The sequence below is a fragment of the Notamacropus eugenii genome, chromosome 3 (assembly GCF_028372415.1).
Source record: "Notamacropus eugenii isolate mMacEug1 chromosome 3, mMacEug1.pri_v2, whole genome shotgun sequence".
Lineage (NCBI taxonomy): Eukaryota > Metazoa > Chordata > Mammalia > Diprotodontia > Macropodidae > Notamacropus > Notamacropus eugenii.
Window position 1 is genome coordinate 152,511,164 of NC_092874.1, and position 21,746 is coordinate 152,532,909.

The window sequence follows — 21,746 nt, forward strand, 5'->3', positions numbered from 1 at the left end:
GATATAGCAGCCAAAAAAAAAAAAAGCAGATGCTGTCTTGGGTTGCATTAAGAAAGGCATAGTTTTAAGAACCAGGGGAGGTGACCTTCTGTGGTCAGACCAGGTCTGAAATATTGCATTCAAATTTAGGGAATCACATTTTAAGAAGAATGCTGGTAATAAACTCAAGATCATCCATAGGAGATGGTTACCTGGTTACCAGAATGATGAATGATTTTAAATTCATGCCACATGAAGATTGAAAGTAGTAGTTCTTAATCTGGGGTCCATGGACCAGTAAAGAGTCTGTGATTTCAAGATTCTGTGCACTTAGATGGGAAAAATTACATCAGTGTTTCAACATAATTGGTTTGGTTTGTAATTCTGTAAATTTTATTTTATACATTATAAAAAATAATTCTTAGAAGGAGTCTATAGGCTTCAGCTGATTGTCAAAGGGGTCCATGACACACAAAAAGATGGAAAAATACAGAGTGAAAGGACTTGGGGGATATAGAGTTTCTATAAAGAAAAGAACCTATGGGTTGGAGAGGGTGGGGGAAAGAAACATAATCGTTGTCTTCAAGTGTTTGATTATCGATTGGGAAAGAAAAACAATGTGATAGAGTGGAACCAGGAATTGAACTTGAAGTCTCAATAACCAAAGCTGCTCTGAATCCTGGCCCTACCTTCTTTGAACTTTATATTAATGCCCAAATCACTCAAGCTCCTTGAGCTTTGAGCTAGAGGACTTGTAAAATTCCATTCCAGATGGAAATCTATCATTCTAATACTAGAAAGGATTGGATTTATTCTACTTGCTCTCAGAGGGGAGAGCTGGAGCAAAGGGGAGAAAGTATCAAAGAAGAAAACTTAGTCTTGACATAAAGAAAAACTTGCTAAAAATCAGATCCAAGAGTAGAACATGCATTAAGAGTATTGAGTTGTCACTCAATGAAAGTGTCCAAGCAAAGGCCTAGTGGCCACCTGTGCATACTGTAGAGAAATGTGTTTTTCAGATTTTGGTTGGACTAGATGACCTCTTAGGTCTCTCCCAACATTGAGATTTTGTGAAAGATTAAGTAATATAAAGGATATATACATGGTAGTACCAACTAGGCACACACAAAAATTCTGATGATGATGGATGATGGTGATGTTGAAGACTGAAATTTAAGTAGGAAGTAACTAAAGGTTGCTGAAGTATTTTGAAAAAAGTATGACAATGAATGCAGTAGATGGAAAAGAATATTTTTGGTAGTAGGTTTTTATAAAAAAAACCCTAGAAGCAATATTAATTCATATGTAAGATTTCAGGGGCCTGGATGAAGCATATGTTGTAGGGATGAAAACAAAAACAAATTAATTTTGGATATAAGAAGAAAGGAGATGACTGCTTGAAACACCAGCTGGTGATGGGTCACAGTCATTAGAAAGAATCTTCAATCATCATGATGTTTGCAGATTTATTTTCGCCAAGGAAGTCATAGACTTTGGTAAACAGGAACTAATTAATTTTCACAGAACCCTAGAGAAAGAACAAGTGTCAGTCTTCTCTTGTACAGAGCAGGTGAAGCACACAAACTTTAAGTGGTTTAGGCAGCATCTCAGATGTACTTGTGGCAGGAATGGGAATAATAGGTCCCAGTAATTCTGACTTCCAGCCTTTTTCATTTTTATTTTTGGTAACACAAATACCGTAATGTGACAAAAAGTACAAAGATGTGCCTTTTCTTATAAATGACTTAAATACAAAGGAATATCAACCACTATATGAACTAACTATACTATATTGGGCCTTTTACTGTATATAGTTATTTCACAGGATGTGGTTGGACCCTCCTTACATCATAGTATTACTATAACCAACAAACAGTGAACTACCACAATAGCTAGACACTAAGTTAGGTGTTGTGAATAAAATGAGAAAAAAAAGAGACCCTGATTCTGAGTTTAAGATACATTAAAAAAAACTAATATGAATCTGTGCATTGAAAATGTAGGTTACATAAAGTTTCTACTATACTGGTAATAAAATTTTGTTGCACATGGTGGATAAATATGATCATTGATGAGCTAGTACAATATTCTATTCCATGTTCAAACCAACTTTGTCACTACTTCTGTAAAAAGTGTGTCAATCTGCTCTGCTGTGGGTTCTGCTCACCATCCCAGTATAACACATATCCTAGTCTATCCTCCCAACATTCATTTGCACTGGTAGGTAGGGTCCCCAGACAGCAGCTACTGCTTCTCTCCTCAGTCAACTAAGGGGGTGGTGGTGGTGGTTGTGGGGTTGTTTTTCTAATGCTTTAGCTGAGTGGGCTTTCCCCCTCATGATTATTAGTCAATATTAATTAGCAAGACAATTAGCTTTTTTCATATGGCTGTTTTCTTTTATTCCCTTTTGCTGTCACTTCATTTTTATTTTTAAAATGAATTTATTTTACATTTATAATATATTATTCCAACTGCCACCCCCCTATCAAATGGGTATTGTCTACTGTAGTAAAGTTGGTACAGATACTACAGAACATCTCTAATTCCCAAAACTGTGTTACATATTCTCCATATAAGTAAGGGAGTTCTAAACTAGCTTACTGTTTTATAGATGACCCACAGGACACAACCCACTTTCCTCAACCAATGTGAACATATTTCCTGTTTAAAATCACTCTGGTTCATCCTGCAGCTTTCAGAGACTTTTAAATTGATCAAGGATTCTTTCACATTTGCTCCAAAATGTACGATTGGTTGGTTCAAGGTCTTGTTCACATTCATTTTTTTCCCACATCATTAAAACTAGAATATGAATTAAATGTGCTATGAGATAAGATCTAGGAACCTATAATTTACTTGCTTTAAGTTGCACAAGGTAGGCAATGGTAGAAACTATACAATCTACTGTGGATGGCAAAAAATTTGGTAGCACCTACCAAATAAAAGAATGGTCAAGTAGCCAGAATTATGCAGTAAATAGTTTGTAAACTTATCAAGCCAAATTGCTATATTACAAGTACAAACCTCAAAATTTCCATGAGATTTCAACAAATGAACCATACTGGTACTGGAACATAATCACAAATTAAACTCATATAGTAATAACTATTATTATTATAAAGCTGTTACTACCAGTTGTCCAAGAAGAATGCTGACCCACAAAAATTTTTAAATATTTTCTTTTTTAAATCATTGATTCATTAGTTTTTTATTAATTTAGTATTTAATTTCCCCCACAGTTACATGTAAAAACAGTTACTAACATTTATTTCTAAAACTTTGAGTTCCAAATTCTCTCCCTTCCACCCTTCCCATTCTCCTCCTTGAGAAGGCAAGCAATTCAATATAGATTATACATGTTAAAACATTTTCAACCCATGTTGCTATACCAAATACTAAATAGTGTGGAAAGAAAAACTCTCAAAATACAGAGACTTCATAGAAGAAGATGAAATCATGGGAATGATTCTTTATATACTCCCCCTTATTCTTTCTGTGTTGAAAAATATATATTGGTTGATAATTACCAAGTTTGTAATTTTTTTCAACGTTAAAATAAACTAAATTGTTAATTTTTTAGGATGAAATTTTCAACATATCTGCAAATGTGCATAAGGTAGTTTCCCAGCTCAGGTTTTTTATTTGTTTGTTCATTTGCTTTAAGTTTTTTAGCAACCTTTATGATGTGGGGAAAAAAAGGAAAGAAAAAGAAAATTCTTAGCCTTATTCTAATTTATGAGGTATTATAAATATCATTTAGCAAAGTGATACACCTCTTTTGATATTAAAAATAATGATATTAATTACTGAGCACCAAAATTGTTCTGGTAGCATTCTCCAATATTAGATGGTATCTTAGAAGGATATGGACTTTGGAGTCAGAGCTCCCAGGGTACAAATCCTATCTGTGACGCTTACTACTTGTGTGTGACTTTTGGAAATGAAGGCTTTGGACAAGGTAGCCTCTGAGGACTCTTCCAGTGCTATGTCCATGACCCTTTGAGAAAAGCTTCTTCATTTTCAATTTATACAGGCCCATAAATCACTATGAAGGTTTATGCTGCCATCTAGTGCTTAAGAGGAAAAAATAGAGGTTTGTCTTATATCTGAAGTTGATTATGCCTGCTCATTCAACAAATTTTTTTTTAATGACTAATGTTCAAACTACTGAGTTAGATGCTATATGGGATCCTGAGAATAAAAAATACGCAGCTCTGCCCTGACATAACTTAGTACCCCAATACTTTGTGATGTATAAATGTGAAATTACACCTTGGCATCTCAGATGGTATATCAGCCATTCTTCTGTTTAAAATCTTTCTAAGTACGACTATGATTGCTTTCATTTTATCTTTATTCCCTTTGTTTCTTTCTGTTGCTCAATTAGCTTTTCTCTTTTTAGTTCGGTTATTACTTCTTAAAGCTTTCCGCCCAAGCTATGCCTACCATTATCTTTACCTAAGACCTAGAAATTCTGCATAGGTTTCTTCCAAATAAGAACTTCACCCTCTTCTTTGGGTGTAAATACATGGTTAAATATACAGATAGCAGATGTACCAATGCTTGGCTGGAAATGGTACCCTTCATTTTGTTTTCTTTGTTAAAGGTCTCAAGCTACTCGTTTCCGGTGGCATCAGCCAGCTCCATTTGACAAGCAGCAAACATGGGCGATAGATAATGTCTATATTGGGGATGGTTGCATAGACATGTGCAGTGGCCATGGGAGATGTGTACAAGGAAACTGTGTGTAAGTATGTTTTATACTTTCTACAGAAAGTTTTTTGTTCATATTTCAGTTGGCTGTCTTCTCAGAACCTGGTTTCTGAATCACCCCAAAGCTTCCATTAAGTACTGTGATTTGTTTGTGAGATTATTCCCTCTTAAATGAGACAGTAAACTAATTATGAATTTGCTAGGTCACATTATGTTTCCTATCAAAAAATCAAGAAGGGAGAAGAATTCATGATAATTAGCAATATTTTTTATTTCCTTTAGTAATCTTATTTAACTCAGTTTAATTCAATTCACCACATACTTATTAAGGATATAATATATGCTAGGCAATAGAGATACAGCAATAAAATAAAACGTTGCTCCTACCTTCAAGGAGCATACTCCAACTTGAAACATTTTAAAGAAGGTTATTTTCTTAAATCTGTTACTACATGAAGTAACCTGTCCTAATTCTGGATTTTAAAAAAAAATGCTAATAGACTATCTTGCTTACCACCAATTTTCCTCTTTTTCTTCTTACTTCCAGCTGTGATGAGCAGTGGAGTGGCTTGTATTGTGATGAGCCAGACATCACCCTCCCAACACAACTCAAAGACAACTTCAACAGAGCTCCATCCAACCAGAACTGGTTGACTGTGAATGGTGGGAAATTGAGTACTGTGTGTGGAGCTGTGGCTTCTGGGATGGCCCTTCACTTCAGTGGGGTTGGTTCTTGGCTTTCATTCACTTTTTTAAAAAGTTTAACTAATCATTTTTTTAAAAATATACTATTGAAAACCAGTACCACAAATTCAACTTGCCTAGTACCTTTTTATATTTAAATCAGAGAACTTTAACCTTTTTTGTGTCATGGACCCTTTCTAAGTCTAATGAAACCTATAGACTCCTACTCAGAAAATTATTTTAAATGCATAAAATAAAATACATAGGATTACAAAAGAAACTAAAGGTTAGTGAAAATAAAGGTGTAATTTTGTTCCAATCCAAGTTCACAAATCCCCTGAAATCTGTCCATAAGACCTAGATTAAGAATCCCAGATTTAAACTAATTTCAGTGCACAAAATATCCTAACATTTCAGTCCTACTCTCCAAGTCCCTTTCAGGGACTCTTCTCATTCACATTCCCTTTTCCTGTTGTGTAATCATGATTAGTTTATATTCTATTTTTATGGTTCTGCTCTTTCACATTCCTTTATTTCATAAAAGTCTACCTAGATTCCTCTGTATTCCTCATACCTGTCCATTTAATTTCATTATAGTATCTCTTTACATTTAATCATTTCTCTATATTTGGATAGTTGGGTTGCTTGTAGGGTTTTGCAGTTACATATAATGCTAAAATGAAAACCCTTCAATAGGTCATTCTTTTACTTTTAGTAACACTTTCAAGGCTGCAATTTTTGGTTCAGAGTCGGTCATTTTAGTCAACTAGCATTTATTAAACACTTACTGTGTGCCAAGCACTGTGCAAACCTCTGGGAATATAACTGTAAGTGGAAAGAAAGTGCCTGTCCTCAAGGAGCTTATGTTCTAATGAGGAGAATGACACTGAAAAGGAAGCTGAAAAGGCCTAGGCAAAAAGAGACAAAAGTACCCACCCTGCTTAGAAACATGGTAAAAGAAGTCTGGAGAACAACTAGAGAGGAATGAAATGTCAAAAGGTATGGCTCTTTTTGTCATTTTTTGTTTCAGTCGTGAGAGGCAGACTAGATAGTAGATAAAGACCTAGCTAGCCCTGGGATCAAGGGCTGCCTGTCATGTACCAGCCACGTGACCCTGGGCAGGTCCCTTCCTTTCTCAGCGCGCTAGACAAAGACAAAGATTTGTGCAGAGAAGGTATTGATGTGCATCAGTAGAGGAAGTTTCTTCACATAGGAAGAAGTCCCTCATACTAATGAAATTGCAGGTCTTGTCCCTATTCTTATTTCAGTCATTTCTTTATCCCTTTAACTTCACTGAAACACTTTGTTCTTCATTAAATTGACTTGGAGGCTTAATAAAAAAGTAGGTCATTGCCATCATATTTATACAAATCTCTAAGCAGACTGTGACATTTCAAAAAAGCAAAAATAAAACCAAAAGATTGCCTATGTTTTCTTATCAAAAATCATGATTTAGTTTAGCTTAATTATACAGGGTAGTATTATCCCAGGTCACATTAAAGTGCACATAAAAAATGATTTAAATTAATATAATCTCCATCAGGGGAAGAGTATTTGCTTAATGTCTGGAAAGCTGCCATCTGGATGGTGTTTTAATTGAAAACTCTTGAATTTACCACAGGTTTAGAATGTAAAAGCCAAAAATCTGTGAAGTGAGCTTCAGTGGCTCCTGAATTTATTAATGATAATCAATCCTTTTTGGTAATTCTCAATAATTACCAGACATTTATGCTTGTAGCCATATATGCTTGTTCACCATGACAAAATTTTGACTACAAAAACTCTTTCTTGAAGTACTTCAGTTTCCAATCCTCTTCAGAATCATTCCACATTTGAAGTAAAAAATTGGCTTTTGTTGTTTAAAAAAAAATACCATTACTTCAGGACCAAGAGCTTAAACTGCCTTCATTCTTAAAGGAGCTGTTATTTTTCATAGCCAATAGGACTCCTAGTGTGAGAATTCCCTCCACCAAGGTAGATCAACAGAACTATGATTTTGTAGATATATTCTAGTGACTTAAGGAATTACACTACAGCCACAAAAAAGTGACTCACCTAATATCAAACAGCTACTAAGTTTCAGAGATAGGATTTCAATAAGTCTATTAATCAGTCAACATGCACATACCAGCAATTAAGCTCCTGCAAGAGCCAGGCATGGGGGATACAAAAACACAAAGGGAAGCAGACCCTGCATTCTGGTGATAAACATTCTGTCTGGGATTTGAACCCACTTCCCTAACTCTTAAGCCAATATACTCTGTTACACCTGCTGTCTCCCCTATCTTTATCAATGAGCTAAATTATTTTTCATTTATTCATTTTCTATCATCTTCTTCCTTAAATTGCCCTCACTGCCTTGGAGGTTGTTGCCTTGGATAAACAGAGCGTATTCCTGAAATTCATGATTTATCTTCTTATGATAATTATATTTAACTCTAAAACCAGCAAGGACACATTAAGCAGTGAAGGGCTGGCATAATTACAAGCATTAACTGGGAATCAGGAGATTAGATCCTAGCTCTGCTAGTGATTATGGGCGATTTGGTCAAATCCTTTGCCCTAATTTCACTCATCTGCTAAACTGAAGCAAAATAATTTTCTGTGTATCTATACTGTCCACATGCAGTAAGGAATGAGTCATTTAATGTATTGACATGCTTATAATTCTTCAATGGCAAGGCAACAAGCATTTATTAAGCACTTACTGTGTGCTAGGTACTGTGCTAAGCTATTATATAGAGACAAATATTGTTCCTGGTGTATCTAATGATAATTTAGGCAAAGAAATTTCCAGATGTAGTCACAAACAAGTTTTATTCATTTAAAACTATCATCACATAAAAAATAATTCTCAACTTAACAGCTGATTAGTAGCTGATACCTTTTAAGAAACAATAACATTAAGTGTAGTAATTAGCCAATAACTTGAATAAAAATATAGGGTTGTTTATGCTCCAAGACAAGTAGATAAGAAAAATCTCCCTCAAAAGGATCATTTTCTAGTTTTATAATTACTTAATATCAGTGAAATTCCTAACCAGTTCCTCAGTAAATACTACATACTAAAGGTTTTATTGATATTGTTGTTTTCCATTCTGTTTTTATTTATTTTTTAGGGCTGTAGTCGAGTGTTAGTCACAGTGGACCTGAACCTCACCAATGCTGAATTTATCCAGTTTTATTTTATGTATGGATGCTTGATAACACCAAACAACCGCAACCAAGGAGTTCTTCTGGAATATTCTGTCAATGGAGGCATTACCTGGAATCTTCTAATGGAAATTTTCTATGACCAATACAGTAAACCTGGGTTTGTAATCTTCTCATACCTACAAAAACTCCTATGATTGAGGAAGTTGCATATTTAAGTCAAGGGAGAATAATGAGAGATTTTAGTAATCCATACCCTTCTACTGGTAAAAGGAATCTTACCAAGTATCTAATCCAACTTCACAACCAGGGCAGGCTGGATCCCTTCTTCAACATTCCTTGAAAGAGCCAAGATGCAGAAATGAGGTTTCTGGCTAAAACAAGTGTCCAAAGTCTAGAACCTAGCTTTAAAACTCAAAAGGCAAAGAAATGTACTACACTTACTCCTGAGTAGTTAGAGTGATGTAGCAAAGAAGAGGCATGAAAAATGTTCATCATGAACTTATTCACTTTTAGAAAAGTTAAGGGAGAAAGTTCACAAGTACAATAGTCCTAGAGAAGCCTGAAGACCATTTTTTAAAAAGACTTTGTTGACAACCCAAAATAAATATGATTCATCAATCAAGAAAAAATACTTAGAACAAAGATCCTATTTGAATTCCTAGCAAAGAAAAAAAAGATTATTGCAGAGAAAAGACTATATTTGAAAACATAGCCCCAGCAGGAAGTACAGTTAGGTCTATAAAATAAGTCATATCAGGTGGAAGCTAATCATTTTGGTAAAGCAGAAGATAGGGAAGCTAGGTGGTACAATGGATAGAGTGCCGGCCCTGGAGTCAGGAGGACCTGAGTTCAAATGTGACCTTCAGACACTTACTAGCTGTATGACCATGGACCAAGTCACTTAACTCAGTTTCCTCATCTGTGAAATGAGCTGCAGAAGAAAATGGCACACTACTCCATTACCTTTGCCAAGAAAACCCCAAATAAGGTCATAGAAAGTTGGACATGACTGAAAAGACTCAACAACAAAGCCAGAAGATAATTTAAAGAACACTTCTAGAGTACCTGAAAACCAATGAGAGTTTCCTTAAATGTATTAAAGACAAGAATCCTGTGGTGATCACATATTACTTCCCTCAATACTGGTGGTATATCATGATGCATCTTGTAAAAGATACGCTCTAACAGGAAAAGGAGGTGACAGAGGGATTAAGACATATACTATATTACTCTTTACTCTGAAAGGAAGATGCTAGAACAAACTCTTTAATGTAGAATCACTAAACACTTCAGTAAGTCTATTGGGAGACTGGATTTCTTTTAAGGGAATCATACTTGACCAATATACTTTAGTTCATTGATTGAGGGAATAAATTAGCACGTCTGTAATTTGTGGGTGTAATTTGGACATTCAGAAAGTCTTGACAAGGTACAAAGGCTATTTTAAAAAATCAAGTAGGTTGGGATGAGGAAGGATATACACAGAGAACTGACTTAAAGATAGGATAGACTAAGACTTCTCAGATGGACAGTGTAGATAATGTGAAGGGAAGGTTGTAGAAAGACTTCTTAAATGGACAGTGTAGATAACAGTGAATTGGTGCTGAAATGTGTATTATTTAATGCAGCATAGAAATCATCATGCTTTCCACCAAAGAGAGCAAATGCTCCAGGCTTAAAACCTGGATTACATTCCTGCATATATAAATGCTAAATAAATATGCAAGAGGGAATTCACAGTGAAATCCCCAAGTTTGTTAGTGACACTAAGCCCCTCCTAGGGGTGAATTGCTATGCCAATAGGGATAATAAAAGGAAGATCCCTAGAGCTATGAGAATGGGCCAGAAAGTGACAGTTCAAGATAAGCAAGCATAAAGAATTTGAGGAATTATTAAATTGTGTTAAAAGGATGATCAACTTTGAACTGTCATTTGCAACCCAGTCTACAGTGAACTATAAAAAGATACATTGCTATCTGTCTTTAACTGTTTGAAGTTAACATTAGGAAGTTCGTCTGTGTCTTCCTTTGTTTCTCATCAGAGATGAAATACTAGGTTTTATAGAACATGAATGTGAGAGTATATTTCTTAAATTAATTTTTATAAGAAGATAAAGTACGTAGTTAATATTAAGATAATAGGCTATTAATGAGTAATGATAATTCACATTTTTATAACAGTTTAAGATTTACCAAACACTTCCCTCACAATAACCCTGTGTAGTGAGTAGGGCATTTTCAGCCCCATTTGACAGATGAGAAAAGAGAGAAGTTAAATGACGTGTCCAAAGTGACACTGCTAGTGTCTGAGACCATATTGAACCCCCTCTATTCTAACTCTATTACCAATTTTCTTTTTCCACTACACAGAAAGACCTGAGTTCAAATGTGATCTCGGACATACTCTAGATCTGTGACTGTAGGAAAGTCACTTAGCCTCTATTTGCCCAATCTACTGGAGAAGGAAATGGCAAAGCACTCCAGTATCTTTGCCACGCAAACCCCATACAGAGCCATAAATAGCTGAACACAGCGGAACCACCACCACCACAGTTTTTTATAATTTAATATCAAAAATCTCTCCTAAATTTCCCCAACAACTTTGCCACAATCTAAATTACACCCTTATTTCTCGTTATGATTTTATATTCTTTTGCTGGAAGTTGGACTCGTTTCATTTTTTCTTCTCTATTATTACTCTTTTAGGTTTGTGAATCTCCTCCTTCCTCCTGATGCTAAAGAGACTGCCACACGCTTCCGCTGGTGGCAGCCTCGGCATGATGGCCTGGACCAGAATGACTGGGCTATTGATAATGTCCTAATCTCAGGCTCCGCTGATCAGAGAACTGTCATGTTAGACACTTTCAGCAGCGCTCCTGTGCCCCAACATGAGCAATCCCCTGCAGATGCTGGGCCTGTGGGAAGGATTGCTTTTGATATATTCATGGAAGACAAAACCACAGGTAAGTTTTATGGGAACTAGAGAAAGAAATCAGAGGGTACACTGCTTTGGCTTGGTAAATACAATAAGTAGAATCTGGGTTATCTAAGCAGAATACACAGTGTAATAGGAAAGGTTCCATAGCACCTATATAGCATCTCTGGCTAGAAGAAACTTTGGAAGTACGTTCAGCCATTACTTTCGAAATATGCTAAATGAGATCCATCTCTCTCTCTCTCTCTCTCTCTCTCTCTCTCTCTCTCTCTCTCTCTCTCTCTCTCTCTCTCTCTCTCCCCCTCTCTCTCTCTCCCTCCCTCCCTCCTTCCCTCCCTCTCTCTCACTTTCTCTCCTAAAAAAAAAAATGAAAGTTAAAAAATTGTCTTTACCTATATTTGGAAAAAATAAAATACTATTAAAAATAGTTCTGTCCTTTAATAGACTGGGTTACAGGTGATGGCTTATTGTCCATGCTTATAGGAATAAGCATAGTTTAAATAATTCCTTCCTGTCTCTGCCAGAGGTGTGCTAGAAAATATTTAACAACCAGTTCTCTGGGGAAGAGTGTATGTACAAGTTTAATCTGCATTATTCATATTTTATCCATCCTTTCCTTAAATCTACAACATCAACAAAATATATAAAAAATCAAGTTCCTGATTTTGAGTGTTTGCCAATTTCTGAGGTATAAATAGATGTTCACCTTGCAAATGTAATAATCAGCTCTCTTCAGCTACTTAATGGTGACTCTAGCACAGCCTTGCCACTGTATAAATTCTCCTCAGTCATTTTATGGTTCATTCACATAGCTCTGTGAGATCTGATGTTACCACTCAGGTGACAGAATGGGATTTAAACCCAAGTCTACTGCCTTTAAATTCAGTGGCCCTTCCAATACACCATCTCATTTATAAATGGGGTAACTGAGAGTTAGAGCAGTGAAGTTACTAACCAGGGGCTGACCCTGGGTCTTATTCATAGAGAATATTTAATAAAATGTTGGCCAAGTTTGTTTAAGTTGCCCAAGCTTACACAGGTAATAAACGATAGAGGTGAGATTCAAACCCAGGTTATCTAACTCCAAATGTAGCACTTTTTCTACTGTGCAATGCTGGTCTTGGTACTTAAATGGTACTGATGTGCCTACAGTACCTTATACTCACTATTTCTTGTTCAAACTTAGTCCTTTAAACTATAAATAATACTTTCCTTTCCTGTACCAAATAAGTAGGTGTGCTGTAATTGAGGCAATTTTATTTATAAGGAATTTTTATGCATTGCTATTTTCTGTTTTGTGTAGCATGTCAGATACTTCTTTGAAACTTCAGTTTCCACATCCACTAAAAGTGAATTGATTTTTGCTAAATTTCATATACAGTTGTAATGACATTTCATGTTTCAGATATTGGTTTAGTTCTTGAAGCATCACACTAGGGATTATGCTAAGCACATTTTATAGTTATTTCAGCAAGTGGCAATTATGTCCACAGGTTATATGCACTTGGGGGTTTTTTATGTCTGATTACATTTTGACTTCATGATGCCATTGTAGGCAAAAGACATATTTTACATATGTAATTCATTTGAAGGCCACAACTGAGTCAGATTCAGAGAATTCAAGGAACAAAGATACATTTAACCAAGGTAACTGCAAGGTTTATTGTATGGTAGTATGAAAACTAATAGTAGAATACTTATCCATACAAAAAAAGGGTACAATACCTGTGCTTTCTCCATCTCACTGCATCTCATTCCTTCGACCTGGTATTGGGAATTAAAGTCTCTGACATATGTAACTGAATCCCAGGAAACAGAGTGGTCCAGACAGTTGACCAGTTCTGGATAGCCCCCAGATTTTAAGGGCTAGAGGAGACTAATGGAAGTGCACCTTTCTACAAATATATCACTCTTAAGGTAATCAGATGAGGCTAAAGGGAAAGGCTGAAAAAGTTCTTTTGGAACTGTGGTCTGTACTTGTATTCATCATTTTCTAGCAATATGGCCATCCTTGCCAGTACCCCTCAGGGCAAAATGGGCCTGATCTAACTAGAAAGCATCTCACCTTTTTGAAGCCTTTAAGTCATAAAGTTACCTTTATGATGGTGCCACAAATTTGATTATTTATATTTCACTGCTTCAATGACTCTGATATGTCCATGTAGGCATCCTCTCCAATTAGTACAGATTGCAACCCATCCATTCCTTCTCATTCTATGCAATTTTTGTGTATATCCTCCCATAAATCCTCCACAGCATAGAACTAATTTAGTTATGCCACAGAAAACCAATACAACAAAAGGTGAATGACAGTTAAATTGTTCAATCTGTGATTTGATTCCACTGAATATCTACCATTAGTTCTCTGATGAATCAAAGCCTCTGGTTTCACTTAATTATCTTTGATGTGAATATTTTTTCTTTGAAAATATTCAAAGGCAAGCTAGATGAATAACATGGAGACTCATTATGAAATTAAACCTACAACTCATATTTCTATAGAGCTTGGAGCTTTGCTAAATACTTGTCTCCAAAGAGCTCTGTGAGGATAGGTAGTTCATATTTATGAAATCCCCATTTTACAACCAAAGAAAGAAATGAAGGCTCTGAGAGATTCCTTGATCCTGTGATGCCTGTGATCCCACTGGTCATAAGTATCTGAGGCAGAATCTGAATCTTACTTTCAGGGTCTACAGTCTCCCCACCACACCACACTGCCTCTCAAACTAAATGAGTTCCCATTGGAATTACTATGTTTTAAAAATTATTTCAGAATCATAGAATCTCAGAGTTGGGAAGGTCAGAGGACCTTTAGCCCAACCCCATGCTCAAAAACCAAATGATCTTTACAGAACTGATCAGTAGCAGTTCAACCTTTGACTGAAAGTCTCCAGGGCCAGGGAACTAACTCCCTGCCTCCCAGAGCAGCCCATTGCAATTTCAACCCATTACTTCTAATTCTGTCTTCTAGGACCAAATAAAGTAACTCAAATCTATCTTCCATGGACCATGCTTCAAAAATTTGAAGACTGAAATCAAACTCCAACCCCTAAGTTTTCTCTTCTTCATGTTACACACCTCTGATACCTTGAATGGTTCTTAAATCAGGTCATAGGATTCAAGAGTGAGAAGGAATACTCAAAGATGACTAGCACAGGAGTTTTTAACCTTTTTTGTGCCATGACCTCCTTTGGCATTTTGGACTCCATATCAGAAAAATGTTCTCAAATGTATACAATAAAATACATAAGATTGTAAAGGAAACCATTTTATTTATTCAAATACAATATCAAGATATTTTTATTAAAAATAAATTCACAGATCTCAGGTTAAGAACCCCTGATGTAGCTATCTTCAGTTTATAAATTATAATACATGCTCATTTTACCCTTCCCCCTCATTGGGACAGCTAAGCAGCACAGTGGATAGAGCACCAGCCCTGAAGTTAGGAAGACATCTTTCTGTGTTCAAATATGACACTTACTAGCACTTTGACCCTAGGCAAGTCCCTTAACTCTACCTCAGTTTCCTCATCTATAAAATGAGTTGGAGAAGGAAACGGCAAACCACTCCAGTATCTTTGCCAAGAAAATTCCAAATGGGAGTCACAAAGAGTAGGACACAACTAAAAAATGACTGAACAACAGCTAATTTTACAGATGAGGAAATTCTGGCCAAATTAGATTATTTCCCAGCGTCAAATAGGGCAAATAACAGATCCAAGTTTCAAATTCTTTCCACTAATCCATAATTTTGAGTCACCTCACTATTCTGGGTTACCCTCCCCTGGGCATATTCCCATCTTGTCAATGTCTTTCCTAAACTGTGGTACCTGGAATTAGACACAATATTCCAGATACAGTCTGACAAGATCAGAATACAATGGAAAAATAACTTCCTCAGTCGGAATGTTATTCTTCTCTTAATGCATCCTAATTTTATATTAGTATTCTGAGCCATCATTTCACACCAGCATGTTGAGTTTTTAGTACATAACGTATTAAGCCTTTATTCCCCTAAGAATTCCATGTATTTTGGATATGAATATTTTTCCAACTATAGCTCTCCAATGCTGTACTTATGTAGTCAATTTTACATTTATTCTTATTTCAATTTATTGAATATGGCTCATTATTACAAAACAAATATACCATCTATTTCTTCATCCAAATGACTGATAGGAATGTTGGTGAGAACAAGGCAATCCAAGCAGTCCTTTCTTGTTTGTTGTCCCACCAACATAGTACAAAATAAAAATAAAAATGTCTTTCCTTTTTGTCCTTAACATTTATTTTAAACTTTAGGTCATTCTGGATTTTGGTCCTCCTGGTGCTCTTTTTTTAAGGGCTGTGTCACTCTTTTGTGTGGGCTTGAATTATTCATCCTTGATTCCATCCTTTAACATCCAAGATTCTTGAGAGTCCCTCAACAGTCGTAGTGCTTACTTTCGGCAACTAAATGGTAAAGTGGCTGAGAACTGGCACTACAGTCTAGAAAATCTAAGTTCAAATTGCTCTTTCTGACCTTGGGCAAGACAATGGATAGAGCCCTGGGTCTGAGGTCAAGAAGACCTGAATTCAAATCCAGCCTCTGTCACTTACCAGTAATGTGACCTTGAGCAAATCAGTTAAATTCTCTTTCAATTTATCTGTAAAATGGGGATAATAATAGCACCTACCAACAAAGAGTATTGTGAGGATCAAATAAGATATTTAGTACAGAGTCTGGCATACAGCAAAAGCTAAATAATTGCTGGTAATTATAATTATTATTATCATTATTAAGAGAAGCAGCATGGTATGGTGGAAAGGGGAATTTAACTTAGAAATGAGAGAGACTTGGTTTTAGATTCCACCTCTGACATGACATGATCTTGAGCAAGTTACTCTCAGCTTTTTGAACCTGTTTTTTCATTTGTAAAATGACAATAGTAATATCTATGAATTGTACCTGCCAGGGTTGCTATAAAGACCAATCCGATGAGATGATGTTTAAAAATACTATACAAAATGTCCACTATAATTATTTAAACTTCTCTTCTATTTACTCTAAACTCTGTTGGCTTTTTCCTTAAGTGAACGAGCACTGGCTATTCCATGACGACTGTACTGTGGAAAGATTTTGTGATTCTCCTGATGGTGTAATGATTTGTGGCAGTCATGATGGCAGAGAAGTCTATGCAATTACCCATGACTTAACTCCTACTGAAGGCTGGATAATGCAATTCAAGGTGACAGCTTTCGTACCTGATTCGCATAAGTAATCATTTAACATCACTTAAATGTAATTTGTAAGATAACATTACTAAAAGACAGAGACAATCTACTCTTTCATTTACTTAATATCCAATGTATAAATTTTTTTTAAAATTCCTTTCTTATGAACTTAAACATCAACATGAAAATTTCAGTATAAAAATAACATAAAGAAAACTGCATGTAAAACTATAACAGAGCATTCCTGCATGTCTGTGTCCCATTCTGCACTTCCTTCTGCTCTCTGTATTTTTTAATATTTTACTGATGCTCTTTTCTTTCATTTCTTCTTTTTTTCAGCATTATATAACTACTTAACCAATTCATTCTTTCCAACAAAAGCCTTTCATTTTTTTAGTTTTCCTTTTATTGCTATGCCCCTCTTTTTACTTCCCCCATTAAGCATTTTTTTAAAAATAAAAATAAAGTCTTCAATACATGTATGCATAGCAGAACAAATTCCCACATTTGCCATACAACTATGGCAATAAAAATATATATCTCTTTCAACACTTCTAAGTTCATCACTTTTCTGGCAAGAATGGAGCGACGTTTCATCTTCATTTTTTCGTACTCAAGTTTTTTTTTCAATGTATGATTTGAAATCAATAAATAAGATGATGCTTTAGTAATAAATTAAGAGCACCATTTTGTTAAACCCATGGCATAATCTTCAAAGGCATTTTCTTTCTCTAATATTTCTTCTTAAAAAAGTGTAAAAGAATGAAGATTCCTTCTTAGTGATTAAAATCAAGTACTTGTAGGAGCCATGGATACTGATTCTGGCTGTTTGCTCTAATTTACTAACTCAACTAGGCAGACCCTCTTCTTTGAAAAAGGAATCTTTTGGCAATGGGAAGAATTATTTTTTTCCTATCATGTTTTAGTGTTACTAGAAGAGAAAAATTGTGCAAGAGTAAATCTTTATTAGTGGTAACCCCAAAAGCCATTGCTATTAGTTGGTCGATTCCAATTCAAGTAATTTAATATTTCACCTAGATTCCCTCTGCCAATAGAAATATTTGTCATTATAGCTTTTTCCATGATCAAATAAAAGATTCTATGCCCTTTTAAAACAAGCTTCACACTTCATTGCATGTTAATGGTAGGTAAGGTGATGTCAAAAATTGTACTACTAAATAGTAACATTTGTAAAACTAATAATTGTCCTTGGTGAAAAATTATGCCAAATATAAATGCCAGACCATTAATACAACAATCGCTGATCTGGAAGATTGGGCAGAGGCTTTCCAGATCAGGGAGCCAGCAAGAAATTACCACTACAGCCTCACTCCCTGAGCCTACCACCTGCACAACACCTTTGGCATGGTTCACAAACTGTCATCTTTGGCAGCATCTCTACTGCCATTCCCCAACCCTCCCCATGAATAAAATGAAACTGTATGTAATGTAATATGGTGAATGTACCATAGCTTCTATTCTATTCATAGCTTCTATTCTATTTTCTTATAGAAGACTGTTTCGAATAGAAATACTTGCAGGTTATTTTTTAAACTTTTATGTTTTGCCATTCTATATATGTATTAGATTTCTGTTGGATGCAAGGTATCTGACAGAATTGCTCAGAATCAAGTCCATGTGCAGTATTCTACTGATTTTGGAGTGACCTGGAGCTATCTGGTACCCCAGTGTTTACCTGCTGACCCAAAATGCTCTGGAAGCGTCTCGCAGCCATCTGTATTCTTTCCAACAAAAGGATGGAAACGAATCACCTACCCACTTCCTGACAGCTTAGTTGGCAAGTAAGTAAGAAATGAAGATAAAGTTTGGTTCAATGTAGTCTGTAATTCATTGAAAGTTCTATTATCAAATGGTTTATAAAAAGCAGTATGCTGTCCTTCCCATCTTAATGCTGAGGGAGCTGCAATTGTTGTCCTCCATGAGAAAAGATTTCTCTTCAAAATATCTGAGTTTGTAATCCCCCCAGACTAGGCCAGATGGCTTTGGCAAGCTACTTGTATTTTCAAAGTCTCAATGTTATTATTCACCAAATGGGGATAAAACTGACTGGGGAAGCCATCATAACAGATAGTTACTATCTCATCACCCTTCTTGAGCATGGACCCTTAAAGAGAATGCTCCTTCCACATGACTTACTTTAGTGAGTCAATGGCACATGCCAAACTCGTAGAGAATTTGCTACCTATACATGTTAGTTTTATCTAGATTTAATTTTTATTTTAACTGGAGCATGATGTTCTGCACCTGCAAAGAAAAACAATTAGCCTGATGTAATGGTGAGCCAAAGTGATTAAACTGCTTTTTAGTAAGCCCATGGCTATGTTAACTTCAGCCAATTTCAAGAGCTTAGGGCTTTCATTTCATCTTTTTAACTTGGCAAACTGCTGTGTTGATTAAAATAGCCACTACAAAAAAAATCTATCATTTTGTTAGGTAATTATTTTAAAGTTCCCAAAGATTTGTGAATTTGTTATGTTTACTTTCTCCAATGATGCAGATCACACTTCCTCCACATCTTAGCAGTCCATTTTTAATGAGTTTCTGTGGCAGAAACAAACAACCACCTGGTGCTCAATCTTCTGGTGGTGAGCCTCTGAATCCAAGTAGGCTGGTCCTCAGATGATCAGAACAGTCTGTTACCAGACCCACTGAAGCTTTATAGGACCTACCAAAGCCTGCCTTCTGAAGGGATAGCCTTGAAAAAACCTAGAACCATCTCTGTGCCATGATGAACCATCAAGGTGGATTTTGATAAAGGTCACTAATTAAATAAATAAACATATAAACATTTAGTGCAAGAACCTTACTCCAACACAAATTATGACCTGCAATCATCTAGAGTAGCCTAAAGTACCAGGGAGTTGAGCAATTTGCCTAAGATCATGTAGGAAGCAGAACTTAAACCCAGTTCTTCCTCACTTGAAACACAGCACTATTCACCAGGCCAAGCTGCCTCTGGTGTAATTAAATATTCAAGTTAATTAATTAACCATTTTACAAAATTGAGTTAGATATTTCGTTAGAATAGATAAATATTTGAATAAGATTCTCACTTCTATATGACAAATGATCTTTTCAAAGAAATGCAGCCAACACCTAGTAAATTATATCTTTCAAAAATTTCCCCAAGTTTCTTGGAATGTTTTTAAAGAGTTCATTCATTTAACATTTGTGAACACCATAATCTAAGATAGCATAACTGTTTCAATGATAGATAAAGTATGAAAGGTTTTTTTTACACAAGCCAAAAAATATTAATGAAAGAATAATCTAAGGAGGATTGATTGCCAAACTATTTGACTCAATAACTCTATTAACTACTTTTAGATTAAAGTGAATATTCATTTGCTATTTTTGACTGTGAAGTTATTTTAAAAAGATTTTATTATAGTATTTGTGCCAGAAAAAGGTAAAGGGCTTTCACTTAACCTTTCTAAAAACTTCCTATTAAATTTGCTAACTCTCATAGTCACTTTGAAGATATTGACATTCTCCTAGGAAATCATGAGCTGTTGCTTTCCAGTTGAGTGAGAACAGCAAGAGTCTTAATGAGCTTCTTTTCAAGGGATTTTATTGTATTTTGTACATTTTCAAAAATAATAGTATTAGATGAGTCATATTTGTGTAAGTGAGTATAACGATGGCCAACAACTAGTTCATAAAAAATCTAATTTATGATATGTTGAAGAAGGCTCCAGTTATTTTAAATGTAATATGTTGAATATGAACCCTTTGTTCAGCAAATTTGTTCTTTATAAAATTTAAATGTCTCAAGCATTAACAGGAAGCACTAAGATATGGAGTTAGATAACTCGGTTCAGTTCCCAGTTCTGCCAATTCATTTCTCTGGGCCTTAGTCTCCTCAGCTAGAAAATGAAAGGGAGCATTGCACTAGCTTGGGGGTTCTTAAACCTCTTTTGTTTCATGTACTTTTCTGGCAGTGTGTTGAAGCCTATTTTATAGATCCCTTCTCAAAACAATATTTTAAATGCAAAAATTAAAACACAAAAAATTACAAAGGAAGCCAATTATATTAAATTAAATGCAATGTTCAAAATAGTTATTAAAAATAAAATTTATTGCAAATAAAACCAAGCATATTGAAATATAATTATAAAAAATTTTGTTAATATTTATTTATATCTGAGTTCAAAGACTCCTGTTTAAAAGACTAGATGATCTTGAAGGATTCTTTTAGTTCCTTATCTAAGACTAACATTTCACAACTAGGAACTGAGAGATGAGCCAAGCTGTAAGGAAAGATTTTTTATTAACACAGTTCTTCCTACAAAGAATTTCATGAATATTGCTTTTCAGAAATGAGTGAGTATGATGGAAAATGAACCTGAATACATAGCTAACTTTTGTCCTCTGTGTGTGTGTGTGTGTGTGTGTGTGTGTGTGTGTGTTGGTAATAGTCCAGTGAGGTTTAGGTTCTATCAGATGTACTCAGATATGCAGTGGGCCATCGACAATTTCTACCTGGGACCTGGATGCCTGGATAACTGCAGGGGCCATGGTGATTGCCTGAAAGAGCAGTGCATCTGTGACCCAGGATACTCTGGCTCAAATTGCTACTTGACTCACACTTTGAAGGTAAATCTTTATGTTGGTGGAATTCTACTTAGAAATTGGTTATGAAGGAACTATTCTATTAATGTGAAAATCATCTTATAGAAAAGGTTATTCTTTAGCTACTTCATTTATTCATTCAACAACCATTCTTCTCTTTGAGTACTTAAATTCAGTAAGAATAGAGATGTATCTTACTTATAATTAATTACAATCTTCAGTGTATTGTGATGTTCCAATGTGAATTTCACTGAAGTTATAAACTTAAAAAATGTTAGTGCATGAATTGGGTACCTCTGCCTTTCATTGTCTTTTTATGCTTTTCCCTCTCCCAATTTAAAAGCTGCATTAAGCTTTTCTTTTCCACATTCTCTTAGTAGATACATCATGTGAAGTGTGTGGTACTATTGGTGCTCTTAATGGATTAAGAGACTGTTAGATATGTTATCATGAAGGGTTATATTTTCAACA

At 35.3% G+C, this 21,746-nt stretch overlaps 1 protein-coding gene across 2 annotated transcripts in view; it reads left to right on the forward strand.

Moving 5' to 3' along the window:
- Positions 1-21,746, forward strand: part of RELN (reelin) — a 553,318-nt gene that overhangs the window by 502,085 nt on the left and 29,487 nt on the right. For both annotated transcript variants that reach the window (XM_072653135.1, XM_072653136.1), the window contains 7 exons: positions 4,586-4,726; positions 5,240-5,417; positions 8,496-8,689; positions 11,238-11,494; positions 16,542-16,696; positions 18,270-18,484; positions 21,122-21,299. In XM_072653135.1, coding sequence (XP_072509236.1) covers positions 4,586-4,726; positions 5,240-5,417; positions 8,496-8,689; positions 11,238-11,494; positions 16,542-16,696; positions 18,270-18,484; positions 21,122-21,299 — 1,318 coding nt within the window. The remainder of the gene's footprint in view (positions 1-4,585; positions 4,727-5,239; positions 5,418-8,495; positions 8,690-11,237; positions 11,495-16,541; positions 16,697-18,269; positions 18,485-21,121; positions 21,300-21,746) is intronic.